The 18,964-nt window shown below is 33.6% G+C and overlaps 2 protein-coding genes across 2 annotated transcripts; both read right to left on the reverse strand.

The window, feature by feature from the left end:
• Positions 1-13,446: 13,446 nt before the first annotated feature.
• Positions 13,447-14,609, reverse strand: LOC113767220. Its single transcript, XM_027311336.1, has 3 exons — positions 14,304-14,609; positions 13,999-14,082; positions 13,447-13,890 (listed from the first exon to the last, which is right to left on the reverse strand). The coding sequence occupies exons 1-3, from the start codon at positions 14,607-14,609 to the stop codon at positions 13,447-13,449; spliced, it is 834 nt and encodes a 277-aa protein (XP_027167137.1).
• An 880-nt stretch (positions 14,610-15,489) lies between these two features.
• Positions 15,490-16,494, reverse strand: LOC113751660. The gene is made up of 2 exons (XM_027295751.1): positions 16,397-16,494; positions 15,490-16,295 (listed from the first exon to the last, which is right to left on the reverse strand). Exon 2 carries the CDS (start codon positions 16,172-16,174, stop codon positions 15,662-15,664), a length of 513 nt encoding a protein of 170 aa, XP_027151552.1. The 5' UTR covers positions 16,175-16,295; positions 16,397-16,494; the 3' UTR covers positions 15,490-15,661.
• Positions 16,495-18,964: the final 2,470 nt, after the last annotated feature.

The raw sequence follows: 18,964 nt of genomic DNA on the forward strand, positions 1-18,964 counted from the left end.
AAATGGCATTGACAAGAAATAAATGCCATAAAGTATGTGAATTACCTTAGCGTTTTGAAGTCCAAGAGCTACGGTCCTAAAATTGTGGACACAATTGGGACGTCAATTTGCTCCAGCAAGAAGCGTCAATGTCAGCTGTAACTTGAAAAAAAAAAAAGGGAGTCCTTCAAGAGCAAAATTTTGCCTTGCTTCCTAAGAAGGGATATTCAAGAGAAGAGACACGCAAAAAAAAAAAAAGGGGGGGGACGTGTTGCATGCATTGATGGGACAAGCTCTTTTGGTGGGCTATATTCGTCTCTAATGTCAAGTGTGGCATTGCTTAATCACTATGGTAAAGGCAGCACAGATGGTCAACAAAATAGATCAATTAAGTCCAAATCAAGCAAAATTCACCAATTTCGTCATGAGAAGTGGGCATGTTAATCATTGAAGTCTTTTGGATTTCTAGTTGCTACAAAGTCACAAGTCTATCCGTTAGGCTATATGTGTACTTATTGGATTGAGTCATTCAATACAATGGAAATTGACGTGTTTAACATGAATTCTAATTCAATATTATGAGTTGCATGTGCATCGAGTCAATTTGACAAGTAACTAGAGTGCGAAGCTACGCCATGGGAGTTTTGACAACAATTAAAGTTTGACAAAATCGAATTTTCAGCAGCAACAAGTGCCAAAAAAAAAAAAAATTCCAGCCACATCAAACGTGAGAAAATTGAATTTCTTAGCAAGAAAGTTTCCAGATAAGATTGTGAGTTACCTGGGGTGAAGTTCGCAAATTGTAATTCACCAAGAAGGCTGGAAAATTTTGGTGCGATTGGAATAGTATCAAGATGAAAGCTGGGAAACCTCACAAGCTTGAGAGCTTCGCAAGTTGTAATTCTTCAAGAAAGCTGAAAAAAATTTCGGTATAGCTTCGGGCAGCTCTACCTCTGTATATAAAACTCATATATGCTAGAAAAGAGGAAGTCAGTTTCTCATTCAATTGAGGAAGCTGGTGAAATTTGGGAAGTGCCGTGTTGCCGAAAAACTCGTTTAGGCCATGAGTTGGTCTTAGCACTTTCTGGTTTCAGTATCTTGCTTGACGCTTGAGGGGTTTGGAAAGTGAAGCAATAGGGGTTTGATTGAACAATTGCTCAGAAGCTCGGTTGCCTAAGGGTCCGCGATTAGTCTCTTGGGACATCTGGAATTCTAAAAATCAATGAAGCCATCTTGCAGACAATACCATTGGTTTGATAATTACCAAACCACCTCGATGATACAACTACAATTTTAGCATCTTGGGTTCAGTTTCCAAAAGTCATTCGGTTGATAGTTTCCAATGGTTTACAAGTTGATTTTAGCAATTGTCGATTTGCTCCCATGGTGCTTGATTCTGGGCGGTGGACCTATTTTGATTGGTACGTGAAAGTAAAGGTCAGAAGGAAAGAAATCACCTACCTTCTACACCGTCCAATAGTTGGTTTTGGCAATTAGCTAATTCATTGCAAGTGCTCAATGAATTCGGCAGTGCTCAATGAAGTTTGTTCAATTTCGAATGAATTCGGCAGGCACTTGCCCAATTACCAATTAATTACAAGTGCTCAATGAATTCGGCAGTGCTCAATTTGGAAATGATTGAAGGTGCCACGGCATTATGATTCTATACATGAATCAATTTGGTTCACAAGTGTTCAACTGCATTGTGAGACTAGAAAGCAAACTTGGAAGCTACAAGTTTCGGCAGTTATACTTCTTTAAATCAAGTTTAAGGAATCAATTCCAATTTGCTTGGGAATAGGATTCGGCAGCCGTCGATCTTGTTCCCTGGTTTGAAACCTCATGCAAGGTGGTGAAAATTAGCAGGTTTGGCTGGCGGTTACCTAAGTTGAGAATGTTCCAAATATTTGTGACCAGTTTCTCGTAGCATTTGGAAGTATAAAATTCAATGGGTCTTGCTCCTTTACATTGAGCTGGTGCCAGGTTGCAAAAAAAAAAAAAAAAGAAACCAATGGCCGTCTGGAATTTGCAAAGGCTGATTATAACAAGATCATGAACTTGGAAGCTGCCAAATTCGAGTAACTTCCAATTAGCTGAGATGCGAATTGGAAATTATCTTCGATTTAGCAAGTCTGCCGCATATAATTTTGAGTGCCGAAGTATGAAGACATTTCCTAATCTTTGCACCACGTCTCGGCTCTCTAAAGTGGAAGTTTCATGATAAGTATTCCACCGAACAAAGTAATAGCCATGCTTTGATTATTAGATGTTGGGCGGTGCAATGGTCATAGAAGTTTCCCAAATGCACGAGACTAATTGCAAGCAATAGATTCATTGTAATCACTTGGGTAATGATCCCATGCATTGCACCTTGGTGTAGACCACACGTGATTCAAGGGAAATCAGCCTCCTTTTATTAAAAAAAAAAAATCAAGTACTTCAAGTCTCTATTTCAATCCTTGACAAGCAAGTCTCAATTGAGTCTTGAAGTGGGGGCATTTGTAGACAAAGAAAATTTATTTAATTTATTTTAGTCAAGATTTATTTAAATTAAATCGATCTTGATTAAATTAAATTATAGAAGTCCATTATGTTTTGGACTGGCAAATTGGGCCAATATTATATGGGATATTAAATCAAATTAAATTCATAGTGTCCATTTAAGTTAGAGTGAATTGATTGCTTTATTAATTCACAGTGGACTATTTGGGTTGGCCCAATATTTAAGCCCAAGTTAAATGGATTTCTTGGGTAACAAGTGGTCCAAAATGCAGGAAGATTCTGAGGGTTTTCTTGAAGACCTAGCCTACATATTTTGGCTATAAATAGAGGTCTTCCCTCAAGGCAAAGACATAAGAAAAATCCCTAGAAACTCTGTCAAATTTTCTCAAGAGCTTTCTTCCTCAAATCCAAGTCCAATTCAAATCAAACAAATCCTCCTACTATCGGTGTTGAAGACCTGAAGTTCCAAGTGTTTGACGCCATCATCGAATCAATTGTTTTCTACGCCAAAATTGTAGGAAACACCATTTCGATTGGAGAACAAGTCTTGTCGGCCCTTCAATTGAAGCTATTCGAAGAAAAGAATCAGGGGATTAATTTCTTTGATTCAAGAACCTTCAGAGATTGTAACCCGCTTATTATTTGATTTAATCAATTTGATATTTGTGCAAGTTTTCTTATCTTTTATTTTAGGCAACAAAATTTGTGCTTACATTGTTATCCATAACAAATTGATACTTTACAAGATTAATAGGGAGGACATCGACACCATAAATGGTCCACGAGATGTTGATGCTATTTAGAAGATTGTCGGTGATGGTGATGAGCATTTGGACTATATTTTAGGTTGATAGTAATTGATACACATGCTGGAGAAGAATTTCAAATTAAAGTTGACATCCATAAATTTGGGGATTCATAAAGCATGCAACTTTTGAATGAATAATCAAGTAGCATTCCTATCAGAACTACTACAAAATTCTTGAAAAATAATGTGGCATTTGGATTTTGGAAATAGGAATAGGAATGGGAAAAAGCGGAGAAGACAGTGGAAATTGGAATAACAAATCAATCAATACTTTGATTTTTGTGTAAGAAATTGAAATTGGAAGCAAGGTATTGTTCTAGATAAGTCCACATGGAAGGCTTTATTTAAACCCATGTCATTATGTAAGAGTTATGTGTAAATTGACTTTATTGTGGAATAAACACTTGCAATCCTATAAAGTATTATGCCTATCTAATATAAGGTGCTCAATAATATTGATGGACCAAAACAATGGAGAACTATTATGCATTACAAATCCTTGCCATTATAATAGTACAAAATGAAATAGCCCGTATTGTTTGTTATGTATTGGTTTATTGAAAATAGTGGACAAGAATATGCAGCCAATAAGGTACTGTCAAATGAAGGAAAGTGACATTAATGCACAATTTATCAAGTTCAAAAACAGAGTCAGTACAGAATTGGTAAAGGGACAGCAAATTTTTCGAAGGTTAGTTTGTGGGGATAAGATTCCTCCTAATCTCGCAAAATATTGAGAAATTAAAGAATTGGTGTAGACATAGAATATATTATGATATTCAATACTAGTTTTGGTTGAGATATTTGATTAAAAAAAGCAGCTAGATACTCATTTATTATCGTCACACCAAATACTGGTCCAAACCATATCAATTGTCCACTTATATAGTGCAAATAAGTTCTCAGTAGCTAGTAATAATTTATCTCAAAGGATCACAATTTTCTTTACATCTAATAACTAGGTAGCACATTCTTTGCTTCTCGTAACTTTTAGTCTTAAAATACTTTGACTAGGTATATTGTAAATAAATATATAAAAAGTCATTACAATTTTTGTTGCTCCTAAAATTCATTTAGATGAGATAAGTTGAAATTGTGTTTTTTAACTTATGTAGCACCTTATCACTATTAAAAAAATGGTAAGTTATGCTTTGGTCATATAAGTCAAAATTCTATTATAAAAATTTACCAAACGATAGTTTGTGAACCTACATTGATTACAAGTTATATGTGAAAAGGAATCTTATAAATTAAAAGTAATAATGAATCATATAATAAATAAACATAAAATTTGGTATTAATGAATCATAAAATTTGGTATTAATGTTTTCTATTAATTTTGATTCAATCATGAATTTCATGCTTTCATGATTTCAAAAGAAAAGGAATTCTAAATAGATTTATCTTATATATTAAATTTGTATAATTATATGATACAAAAATTTTGAATCAGAAGATGAAATCAATTTTAAAGAATAACTTGAACAAATCATGACATTTTGATTACATTAGAAATATATTCTCAAAAATAATCTTTCCTTGCTCAGAAAAATTATCCAATGCAATCAACTAATACTAGTTTTCTATCTATACTACGAGTCAAGCCACACTCTATGGGTGTGCTAATAAGAAAAATTATAGTTAGAAAACAAAATATATATACATATATAGCTATTTATAGAAAAAATTTCATAGAAATTGGTATTATATTTCAAAACTTAAGTTTCAAAGAGTTTTGAAAATGATAATGTTTAAATTGTTAGTATTTTGATAGCAATGAACAATTTTTGGTAATTATCTAAAAAAAGATAATTTTATTGACAAGATGACAAAGATGTTTAGAATATAAAATTTTCTCAAGTTATGTATATAGTAAAACATAGTCTAAACCATCATTTTTCTTATATTTTCTATCCTATTATATTGCAAGGAAAGTTTATAACAATAGTTTGTTGTCTTTATCAAATTGTAATACTAATGTAAACTGGCAAAATCTATTTAAATTCTATCTTTAGAGGAACTACTAAAGTCTATTCTTAATACTATCTTGAACTTTGCCAAAAATTGGTTTGTAATATTTGAAAACACAATCTAACACTTATTCACGGATTACTCAAGTACTTGAGATGGAGGAATTTCCTTGGCCATATGTCCTTTATTTCAATACACTTGCAATGAAGTCATTAGATTGTTGAAGGAAGATAATGCATTTGCTATATACTGATATCCATAACTTAATTTTATAGATTGATCAATAGTTTATAGGACTTCAAAAACAACTTCCCTTGTAACAACCAAGTAAAACAAAAAGACATACTCTAGAAAACTTGTAAAATTTTAAACTATCTAATATTTTCCAATCTAAAGCAGCTGTGGTTATTTTAATTTATTCAATTAAAAACAAAAATAAATCTATTAGCACTTTAAAATATTGATTGTTGTTTAATTAGTTTGCTATTATATTGGAGTATTTTTTTTTGTTGCTACAAGTTGCTCCAAATATATGGATTCAATCAAATTCCATGACAGTGGTATTAGAGCGGCTACATTCAACTTGGAATATAGTTAATTAAAACTGATAAATTCTTCTCCTAAACTTTCCTTCATTCTAAATTTTTATTTTTTCTATCACCATCATCTTATTTTTTGATCACAAATATTATTTTTAAAAAATCAGTATGAAAACCCTAAAAGAGATTTCTATAATGATGAACTATATATTGATAGAAGACAAAAGGTCTAAACAAATAATTTCAATAACAAAGTACTTTAAAAATTTATGGTAATCGGAGGTCTAAGATGCTAGCTTTAAAACCAGAATTGAGTAAGAAGTAATTTATTAATAACTTTGCTTTTGGCTTTGATTTAAAGATCCAGATGAAGCTAAAGGAATTTAGGAACCTATCTCGGATTTTATATGAAACTTATCTCCATGCAAAAATAAAAGAAGGTGAAATGGAAAAGTTTAACTCTACAAAGGCTGGTACTATGGAATGTGGATATGTAGTTGGTAGTGGAGAAATTAAGGAACTATTAAAGAAGCAAATCACAAATTAGCTTCAATTAGAGATGAATTGATGGAAGATAAAGTTATCTTAACTACAGACGACCTAACAAAACAGGAAATAGCTAAGGTTTTTGATAAATTATCTCAACAAAATTCTATCATATTGGGAGTTGCGAACTGGATTTTTGTTATCGGATGTATCTTTGGAAAGATAATTTTTAGCAAATAAGAAAACTAATGAATTATTGATCATTTAGAAATTTGATTTTGCTCTTCTTGTACTAATTAAAGAATAAATAAAGTAGAAAGATATAGGTATAAAAGTTGAATTTAGGGATATAGATATTGGCTTAGAGGATCAAACTAAAGGTAGTCATATGTTTGATAAAATGTCTCAAAGTAATTTAGGCTGGAGAGGAGACATAATCAAAATGTTGGAGATTTTACTATATGCCTTCTAACCAAGAAATTTTACTTGTTACTCCAATGGATTTGACATTAAGAGAAAAGTTTTCAATATTTGCATTTGGTTTATATTATCTAAACTTATATGCTATTAAAGAAAAAATTATGCTAGCTATATGACAAAAGTAGGTAATAAAGGAAACTGCTACACAAATATGAATGATGGGATAATTGCCAATATGATATTTCATCCAAGTGACTCTAAATAGGGATAAAGAAGAGCTCTAAAGATTTTGAATATGGAATCATTCCAAGAAATTGTGAATATAAAATTGAGAAGCAACATGTTATTCAGATTCCTATGTCGAGCATTGTTGGAATTTTAGATATTGTTGCGGTACTAAAATTTGGGAAAAGATTGAATGTTAGAAAATCCAATATTTGCCTTCAATTTGGATAGAAAAAATGCAGCAGTTATTTTTAATATAGAGAGACAACTATAATTGATTTGTTTCCAAAGTTTGAGGTGGTCTAGATTTTAAAATTAATTTGTTCACTAGATGGTCACAATTTTACACACGAAAAAGAAAACTAGTATTAGTCTTCAATTTGAGGAAGATTTAAATAACAATCAGTGTAGAATATGAGATATTGTAGAAATTTGATATTGAGATGGTTAACTGCAAGTAAGATAGAATTAAGGTTATGTGTGTTAGACAAGAAAGAACCTTCACTAGATTTTGGAATATGAAGTACTTAGTTAAAGGAGTAGAATAAATTCCTATAAAGAAGGAAATGTAAGGGGATACAAACTATCCACAAACTTTGTTGGCCTATTCTAAGAATAAGGATGCTTTTAGTGATACTTAACAATATTAGAAACAAGCTACTATCTGCTATCATGCTTACATTATAAGAAAATGTAATGGAATCACATGCACAACAAAAGTTTAGAACTTAAAAGTGAGTATAACAGAAAAGATACCAAATTTATATTTAAGGAGCCTCTATACACTTGTGAATAAGATAATTGTTGGGATTTGCATTCATTTATGAATGGCCGGCATAATATTAAATAGTGAAGAAGCACTTATCGACTAATTAACAATTTCTACTTGCTAACTAAAAGGAAATTGCTCTTGTGCACTTTAGTGATAATTAACAAGGTTAGAAACAAGCTACTAGCCACTGCCATGCTTACATTGTGAGAAAATCTAATGGTAAGTATAAAAGAAGAGATATCAAGTTTATCTTTAAAAAACCTTTATAAACTTGTGAATAAGACAATTTTCGGGACTTGGAATTACTTACAAATAGTCGGTACAATACTAAATTGTGAAGAAGTTGCTATGGATTAATTAACAATTTCTACCTACTAACTAAAAGGAAGTTACTCTTCTTCACTGATATTAGAGACAACAACAATCTTAGGGTAACTAGTAGACTTGTTTCCATGGCTAAGTGCATAATTGCTAACAAGATTGAACTATTAGTTAAAGGATTTGGTTTGAGATCCTAAATTTGTTGACATTCTTGAGGATGAGGATAGTCTAAGGGGGTGGATTGTCATACTAGTAATTATAGTATAATTTTAGGAATGGAAGAGTGATAGAATTTTATTGGTTTAGATATTATGTCCATGGATGAGTTACAATAACCAAATTCAGCTATAAAACATGGAGTTCTTTCTCATTTCTAGCCTCCAAAAATATTTTAATAAATTGAATGAGTGAAAACTGCACTTATGAGCATTTTTCTTTCTTCTTCCCTTTCCTTTTGTATTTTCTTACCTCTTGAACAATTGCTCTCTTAATTCTACCATTTCCACCCTTTATACTTTCTAAATCCTTAACTTATTATTCATGAGATATTGATTTTGATTGTTGCTCAATTACTTTGTTATTATATAGAAATATTTTCTACAGCACGTTAATATGAGTTTTTGGATTTAATTCAACTCTATAGCATTTATCATAATAACCTTATTAGCAACAGAGCTTTAACGGGATGTCATCATTTGGTAGAGTATTTATCAGTTAGTTAGAAGTTTTGAAAAATGACATATGGGGAAATTGGATTAGACTATCGTTAGAGTTAGTAATGTGCCTATTGTAACTCTATTCTTCTTTAGAAGACTTGTATGACTCATTATTCATTATTATGATTATTAATTTGTTTTCGCTTTAGTAGACTGATTCAGCTCATTTGATCAATTCCTTTCTCCTTGTTATTATATATCTTTTCTCTTAATCATTTTCTTCCCTTATTTTTGCCAATTTTATCCTTCATTTTATCAGTTGCTTTTAGTTAAATTAGCTTAGTATGCTACAAATTAACTCTAAATCTTTAGGGCTTAGTTGAACTTTGTGCCTAAAACAAGTAAGGAGGGCAGAGCCATAGAGTTACCAATGTTGGGTAACCTATGGTGGGTCTTTTATTTAGATGTGAAAATCCATAGCATTTGATGCTCCATATTTGATCTGAAAGGAATATAAAGCTTAGTTCTATTAGCAACTAGACAAAAGAAAGAAATGATGAAGACAACAAAGAGAAGAATAGAAGACAAACAACAGTAAGAGAAGTAAAGATCGAAAACATTAGATGAGAATGAGATTTTGCATATAATATTGGAGAGGAGCACTGACAAAGAGAAGATATTATGTGTGTGTACTACCTAACCTTAGAAGAAAGAGACAAAATAAAGATAAGATCAAAGAGAAAGAAAAGGCAAGAAAAGTATGTTGTGCAAACAAAAGAGCGTTCCATATAGATGGTAGGTGATTAGATGACCAAAACTTGCGCTGAATCCCTATCATGCGTTACCTATTTGTGTTGACAAAAAAAGAGACAACAAACAAAGAAAGATTGCAAAGAATTACACAATAATGGTTGTGATAATTTTCAAGTAAAGTTACCTTTGCCAAAAATTGAGGTTGGATTAGTAATTTACATGGAAAAAACCATTGCAATCATTATATTTGCTACTGAGTCATGTTTTCTTGAAATCCAACATACTTATTAACCTTTTACTTTTGAATTTACAAATTTGTATGTGTTACAAATTTATTTTTATATGATAAGTTTATATAGAAATAATTGCACATGAATTCTGACATCTGGGGTGTAAATTTAAAATAATGGGACAAGGTTCGGAATTGTCCAGGAGTATTTTAAACCAATTTTAATAATGAATTTGAAATTGAAAAATGCCATTGACGAACAAGGTTGAAGGGTGAAAAAGTAGAAAAAGATAAAATAAAATATGTAGTTTGCAAAAGAAATGAAAATGTGATCAAAATAATGACTCAAATCAACCTGTTTATCACTATTTAAGTAATGGAGAGCTTTCTTAATAAGTAATATTTCACATAGTATTTAAAATTAGTACATCTAGAGCTTATAATTAATTAATTATTTCTAGCAAAGATGATTAATAAACAAATCGTAATGAGTGCAATTCTCCCCTTTGCTATGCAATTAGTAATACTAATAGAAAAATGAAGGATATAGCAATATGAGATAAATGAAAAAAATAGAAATAGAATTTAAAGAAACAAGTAGAAAAGAAAAACAAAAGAATTAATAAATAAAGAAAAATAAAATAATATATCAAGGGCACTTTTGTTCTAACAAATCAAACAAGGAACAAAGTATATATTTAATGAATAGAAGAGGTAAAGGGTAAAGTTCAGGAGATTTAGTGCAATTAACACTTGAAAATATGAAATAATAAATTATTGTGAAATTCATATAATTTCCTTAAAATTTTCTTTTTAGAGTCTCTCGAGAATAGGGAAAAAATTGTGATTTAGATTGTATTTTACTATAACAAAAACTAATTTTATGCAATTTAACATAATATGTATCTTCCAATAAAAAGATAAAAACCCTTCTAACTAATCGTAACACATGCATAAAAAAATATATGACGCTTATAACTCACATATCAATCTACTAACGTTCAATTCACCTACACAAATGCATTCTATGTTCATTTTCACAACCCATACGCACATTCAATTTCACAATCATTATGCTAATAATTCATAAATATTACACATAATTCTTATAAGACTTCACCTTGTTGTATCTTTTTTTCTTTTTAAATGTTGTATCTTCAATATCCTGAACAATAACTTATCAAAATGGAGGTAAAAAAAGATGGCAAATATTTGGGTAGACCCGGTCTACAGCCCCACTCATAGACCAAGTGATCCAAAATTTGTCACTTCGTCACTAACTCTTCCTCCTTCCTCAAAACACACACTTACATACAGTTACATCTAGTCATTCACAGTAACTTTCAGTCAATGAACTTCCCAACCATTCTTCAATTTTCATCACAATCTTTCTACTTATTGCTACATTTTCCAAAACAAACATATACCCAACATAAAAAAACCAGGCAAAAACAAATAAATCTAGATTTTTTACACCAATTTGAGTCGCTTTATTAGATTCTTAGTTGAAACTCTTGAAGTTTCCCTATGCTTCTCCATTGTTTGTTTCACAAATTCTTTTGATTTCCCATTTGGTCCAAGCGAAGAAAAAGAAATTCTTGATTTCGTTGACATGGATTTGATTTTTCAAGAAAATTCCAACTTCACTCTTCAGCGCAAAAATAATACACCAATAGGAGAGAGAGAGTTTGAGCATGGTTAAGAAACAAAATTCTTGATTTCTAAATATATAAGTATTGACACTCCTTCCTTGGGAAATATATCAAAAAACTCCCTGTGGTTTGAATGTTCAATTTAACTTCCTTGGGAGAGAGAGAGAGTAAGACTTGCAATAAATAATGTTGAAGAGAAAAAAATGCTTGCACTTGCCGAAAATACCCCTATATGGAGATTAAAAGCTGAAGAAAGATAGAGGAAGGGTTCCAAATCCTTATTCCCTTAATTTTCAAATCGATCTCCAAATCCTTCCCCTTTCTGGGATTGAAGATACAACGATAAGGGATTAGGAGTGAAATTGTTGATTTCAAAATCTCATTTGGGATTAGATGTTTTCTAAAATATCTTCCTCAAGCTATCGAAGTGGCAACAGAAGTAGGGATTTGAGATATCAATGCAAGTTATGTAATTGTGGAAGGAATGCTAAGTGAAAATCGTTGAATCAGAGGAATGTTAAGGGGTTTGAGATATCAGCACAAGCATTAGGATGAATTTTCCTTGCAATTGACCTCCTATTTTGTTAGAATTCTCCACTGATTCTTGAAAGAAGTTGGAAAATTTCAAATTTAGGATTTTTTCTTGCTTTCACTTTCTCTCTATCTCTCTCGATTCTTCAAATTTCAAGTCCAAGAATAATGAAAAATTCTCCTGATGCATTCAGTTATATAAGGGCACTATCAATATTTCACGTACAACCATTAGATTGGATACTTTTTGTCCAATTTTCAATCTAGTCGAAATCACAGGGAGGTATAGTATAAAATTCCAAATCAGAGAAAGTTAAATTGAACATTCGATAAATCACAAGGAGTTTTTTGATATTTTACCTCTCTTTCCTTAGTCTTCCTTGCATCTCCCTTCCCACTGCTCCCTTCTCTTGCATCTAGTGCCGAGACCACTTTGTTTTCGTGAATCTCCACCAAATCCTCCGTCGTGCCCTTCTTCTCCATTTCTTCTTCCCCTATTTTTCACAAAATCAAAATCTAAGCAAAATTACACCCAAAAGTACAAGCCAAACAAAAGCAAAACTTGAAAGGTAACAATTGAGGGGTTTGTAGATCTTGTTAAATGGGTAAGATGAAGTGAACAAAGTAGAAAGAATTCTTATCTCAAAAACTTGTTGCCACTAGAAGTTTCTTTGCTTTGGAATTTCAAAAGGAAATAAAAGAAAAGAAAAAGAATTGAGAAGAGATGCCTGAAGTTAAGGAGCTTCCGATGTTGTGCAATAGAGTTTCTAAATATTTTAATCATTATGATGATGTGGCAAATTTTACACCACTTGATCTATGGGTGGGTTCGTAGATCGGCTTTACCCAAATTTTTGCCAAAAAAAATTACAAAGAAAAGCACACATTTGAAAACAAGTTCACTAATTTCATTCTTTTCTCCATAAAGGCCAATTTCAATTTGTCATAAAACATCTACATTTTTCCAAAGGGATAATATTACAAATCTCTCCTAAGGTTTCTCTTAATATCACCTAACATCCCTAAGATTTTAAAAGTATCACTTACCTCATTTACTGTTCACTCCGTTTGGATTAACTGTTTTTGGGAGTGTTTTAAAAAAACTTTGCTGTTCATTTTTTGAAAAATAGTAAATGTTGTTTGGATTAGCTGTTGTTCACAAACAGATTTTTTTTTGAAAAACAAACTTGTTTGGATTCACTGTTTTTGAAAAACAACATTTAAAATTTTCTTTCTCTTTAAATATCCTTCCTAAAATACTTAATGTCGTTTGCACTGGTACAATTAACTGAGTACTTAATACATAGAGGTTTCATAAGTGTACATGCCAGATATAATATGTCAGTGGAAACATTAAGCAATTATTTTGAGTTTGACAATCCGCCTTATTGTAAGAAAAGCACGGAATAGATAACGATCACCATGTCCTAAAATACATAATGCCTTTCGTAGTGGTACAATTAATTGAGTACTTAGAAAATAGAGGTTTCATAAGTGTACATGCCAGATATAATATGTCCGTAGAAACATTAATTATTATTTTAAATTTGACAATCCGCCTTATTGTTTCATAAGCACCGAATAGATAACGATCACCATGTTCTACAAATGTTGGTGATAGTACATGTGATCGGCTATTGCTCTCCTATATTCATTCCAGCCAGCAATTCCTTGAGTCGACATATCTAGTTGTTGTGCTCTGGCCATTTGGTTGAAGGGGTTTATATTATCTGCCAATGCTCCATCTGCTTCTTCTTCAACAAAATATACGTCATTGGGAACATGATCGCACATGAAGTTGTGCAAGGCACAACAAGTCAGGACAATATTATTTTGTGTTGCCATTAAATAGTTATGCATGAGACCCTTAAATATCGGAAATTGCTTCTTCAAGACACCAAACGTGCGTTCTATAATGTTTCTTAACGATGCATGGCATCTGTTGAAAAGTGCTCGCGCTGCCCGCTCTTGATGGGTTCCCCGTGCACCCCTAAAGGGAGTCATAAATCCTGACATATTTGTGTATGCCGTGTCCACCGCGTAATACTACCCTGCATATCATGTAATTATAGTTAAATCCATTATAAATATATATATTTAAACAAGGCAAAAACTCAATTAGGCAATGCGGTATTTCATTTAATTTTTACTCACCTGCTGGTAGTCATGGAAAGGCACAATTAGGATCAAGTAAAACATCTCGTAAGATCCTGGAATCATGTGCGCTACCCTTCCACCCTACCCTGACATAAGTGAATCTCATGTTATGATCACACATGGCTAGAATGTTTTGTAATAAGCTGCCATGCCTATTCTGGTAACGATCCCTGTCTTCGGCTCTACACCAAGTTGAAACGTGTGTTCCATCAATCACTCCAACGCAATCCTAATCACAATATACCAGCGTTATGTCTCCAACAGGTTAAATTAAATACTAATTTCACAAAATAACCCCTAACCTTAAACCAGGGCCAGAACAGTGCTTTGTTCTGTATTCTTGGATGAATTATGTGATAATCTATCGGTCTGACTAAGTCGCGTTCCAATCGAACGAGAGATCGAAGGCAGCGTCGTAGATGGCGGTCCACTGTCTCGGAAGAATGTTGGAATCTCTCGGCTAGCACCCTATGTCGCTCATTATAATTCAAACACAGAAGGCAAATGGCAACAGACTCATCAATTCCCACCCATTGTGTCGGGTGGGGCTCCCAATAGCCCCTATCAAGCAACAAGTCACATAACTGGAGGAAAAGGGGAGCTTCCATGCGAAGGTTGTCGAATATTCTGTCTCGACGACCGTTTTTCAGCTCTGCAACCTATTGAGCACCAGACTGTGCACCAGCTCGGATTCGTCGCCGCTGCAAAAGGTTTAGGTATGGGTCGAATAAGGCCAATCCAGCAAGTACAAACATGACAAAGGTCAAAATGAGTTCCTCCTCGTCGATTTGTCAAAGAAATCCCCACCATGCACATAATTATCAAACTCCATTTGAGGTGTTATTGGTTCAGTTTCGTCAAAGGTGAATCTGAGGAAAAATGAGACAACAGTAATGATCAATACTGTTAACAATTGACTGCATGCATTAACAAAAAATGACTTAAAAATACCTATACACATGCAATAATCAGTTCGCAGGAAATTATATGCGATTTACAAAGACTAGTCATTAACTTCCTTTTCAAGACAATATGGAAAAGCTAATATTAAGAAGGCAAATAGTATCATTTGGTCACTATGTAATACCTTCGATGCTAAAATGTATTGGCCAGCTAAGATTAAGCAATACTAGAGCAATCACCCGAATAGTTCCAAACAATAACCTTAAAACCAAAAAATGAATGTTAACTAGTTAAGGTGGCCCCTCAAGCATCCTAAATTTAAATACTTGCCAACACCGTCAAGGCCTCAAAGTCATCCTCAATTTAAATACTAGCCAACACATTCATTTCGAAAAAGTCATCCTCAAATGAGGCAACTATGGACCATAAACTCATGGCCACAAAGTCATCCTGAATTCAAGTTATATCTAACATATTCATTGCCAAAAAAAATTATCCTGAATTTAAATACTATCCAACAATCAGTCATGATCACAAAGATATCCTGAATTTAAATACTCAACATTAAGAATTGTCAAATCCTCAACAAAGTCATGGCCTCATAGCATCCGGAATTTAAATAAACAAATGATAACACTAAGAAAAATTAAAGTCCAAGTTCCGGTAGCAAATGCTACAACTAATTGTCTCAAGTATAAACAAACAAAGGCAACAACTCAAGCTCCAAATAAGTGCTCCCGATGAACAAGGCAACCAACTAAAATAGGGGTGGGGGATAGGGCTCCTGAGGGTCAGGCGGGAAATAGCCTTTTAACTTCATCCAGGTGATGCAGTCGGCGTCAGATCCAGCTAAATTCCAAACAGCCAGCTCTTGCTTATCCTTCAGTATTTCAGCAGCAGCAGCAAATTTGGCTACGTAGGGCACGTTCTCTAATCCCTGAAGTTCATCCATGGCAACGTCATAGTCGGTTTTTTTCGAGACATCACGGCTAGAACGATGCTTGTTCGGAGAACTAACTGAGACACTCATGCTGGAGCTCTTCTTTCGACTAACCAGCGATTCAATGGTGTCAAGAGCCCTGAGGTATCTGTCAGTCACTGATCCAGAGGCAGTGGACATAGGACTACCGCTTGAGCAATCACCCGACTTCCGCTTTCCTTTCCCCCTCTTCCCTTTCACTGAGGTGACCCCTCCTACCTCAACTTCAGCATCCTCAGCCGCAAAGTCCGACCTTCCCTTTCCCCGTGCAAGTCGTGCAGCAGTCTTCATGTCTTGCTCCTCGGCTGAAGTACTGGGCTCGTTCTCTCGTCGCGCCTTGATTGACAAAGACCTCCTCAAGCAAATGATAGATGGTACAGTTATTTTGAAATTTTGCAAACTTTGGGTTGACCTAGTAAAAAAAAAAACAGCCAAAAAGGAGTTAAAGGAACCAGCATATATAACTATTAAAAACAAATTTTAAAAGATATAAAAACACCAAAATAGTTATACCTGCTCCATCTCGGCTCACTGGCTATCGTCCATAAGCCAGGTAAACTTCTGGCTATCCCAACCCATTCCCGTTCCCCGCCTCTTGAAGGCAATGTAGAGTTTGGTCAGCTCGCGCAATGCATAGTACTTGCCTCTTATACTATTAGAGGAGAAGGAGGTGCCATATTAGCCGTTCAACCGGCGTTGGATTTCGGGAACTACATAGCTAGTAATGTTATTGTCCCTAATTTCACTAGCTCTATGCATGCTCACAAGGTGGTTGGCAAAATCAATTTTGTGCTGCCTAGAGAAATACATACGCTCCCCACCTGGATTGCGCCTTTGTTTTCTCATCTTATTAACCCACAAACAAATCCAGTTATCAAAACAAAAAAATAAAGTTACAGGCATGATTATTGATTATCCAAGAGACGACATAACAATAACCAAACTAGAGGAGGAGCAAGAATTACCTTGTAATAGTTAGAAATGCAACTTCCTTAAATCGTTTTCCCCCCACACTGAGTTGGATGAACGAGAATTCTGGATGATTTTCTACTTCAATGCTGTGTTGACATAGATATAAAATTACTTACCAGCACTGAACAAGGCCAAAAAAAAGAAGAACCAAGCAAATATACCTCTGGAAGCACGGCGGATAATAGGGGGCATATAACCTTAGAAAATGGCAACCAGAGCAGTAAACTACCCTGTTTTTTAGCACCGAATAGCAGTATGAAGTTAGACAAAGACATCAAGTGTTTTCGAGGTAAAAAAAAAAAGTTAGCAGCCTAAAATAGCGTGCAGCAGTTCATTCAGGGAAAAAAACACAGAATTAGGCCATAAAGTAAGAAAAAAACAGCAAACTAAATGGAATGACATTAAAAAAAAGATAATGACAATATTGGGGGGGGGAAGAGAACTTGAGGACTTGGCAAATAAACCCAATCATTCTTTTAAGATATTCATCAAAATAGTTAACTAAAGTCATTAGTATCTAGAACTAGATAAAATAGGATCAGAACGAGAGCTTAATAAGCCTATTGAAGGCAAGTCTGGATAGTCAAAGGCAGCTCTCTCCGCATAATAATTTCTTATGTTGACTTTCCAATCAAGCATGCACCTAGTATAAAATTATTCAGTTCTGATGAAGGCAACGAAGGATTGTTTAACGTAAGAGTCTCTTAACTATGTATCCTACACTTATCCATGGCATATTTGAAGTAGAAGTTCAATTTTATGTCATACCAGATAGCATAGATAAGTAAGTTTACAACTTTGTTGGAGGCAAATCATAAACAAGGGTATGAAGTTTTTGGCCTTGAAATCAAATATCCTTTGTTTCAATGTTTCAAGAAAGTCAGTTACAGGTCAGGCATAAAACTATAGTGTGGCAGCAGGAGGGTAGCCAAGGATTCTGTTGCAGCAGCCAGCAGAGACATAGAACAGTCTCAAAAACAACTGCTAAATGAACAATAGAGATAACAAGCGGCGGGTAAATTCTTAACTAGACATATGAAGGTTTGATATTACAAGTTAATTGACTAAGGACAAATGCAATGAAAATGCTCTTTCTAAACAGTAGCAGCTATTATATATATGATAAATGTTTGAAACATGGTGATTCTTCACAATCTCACATATGATTGCTAATTGCAAGAACGTGTCATTGACATCTAGCACAGAGACACTTCAACTAGAAATTATTACGTTAAGGTGGCATTTGTCAGATTACAAGGGAACACATGACTCAAATTAGGCTGAATAATGATAGAAATTCTATTCAAGCATGTTGCAATCAGATCCAGATACCAATAAAAGGAATACAGATATGAAAATCTTAACTATTAAATTAGATTAAGCATTGTATGACTAAACACAAATTGCACATAAACATGTTAAGGGCAATGCAGCTCCATTACAGTTTTCTGGATGATTCCCAAACGTGCAAAATTCTAGTAAAGAGACTGTAAAATTAAAATTACCAGAGAGAGAGAGAGAGAGAGAGAGAGAACCAGAGAGTAAATTAAATGGTATGGCATAAAGTACATTTAAAACAGCCAAATAAATTAGGCAAATCAGTCAAGTTCTCTTCCCCTTAAGCAAACAATTAAATGGTATGACATAGTTTAATTTCTCTTTTATCCAACCAAATTAATGCGGTCAAAAAATGTTCGCATTTCATAGCTCCTCAGAGAAAGCCAGCTCTGACGATGCACACACAAAAAGGTTCCATCAAAAGATAAAGCAAGCAATTTTTTGTTTAATCAGTCCAAATTTCTTCGAAAACGGTGAAAAAATTTGCAAATGAAGTCCATTCTTGGATGAACCCTAACACTGTTCATACTCCAGATCACAAGTGTATCGCATATATTTGCGATTTGGCCACATTAAATCTGAAAGTACAACCTTCCCCACTGCTAATTAACAATCTAGTTCAGAAATTAGTCTTTACAACAGAAGGCTAAGAAGCTTTTGAAAGAAAAAAAAAACATACCGGATATCGAGCTAAAGAGCTAAAGAGGGGGTCGGAGAGCTCAAACAATGTTTGAGCTGAAGTCGCGCAACGAGGAGGGAGCTTGGATGCGT

This window comes from Coffea eugenioides, chromosome 1 (genome assembly GCF_003713205.1).
Source record: "Coffea eugenioides isolate CCC68of chromosome 1, Ceug_1.0, whole genome shotgun sequence".
Lineage (NCBI taxonomy): Eukaryota > Viridiplantae > Streptophyta > Magnoliopsida > Gentianales > Rubiaceae > Coffea > Coffea eugenioides.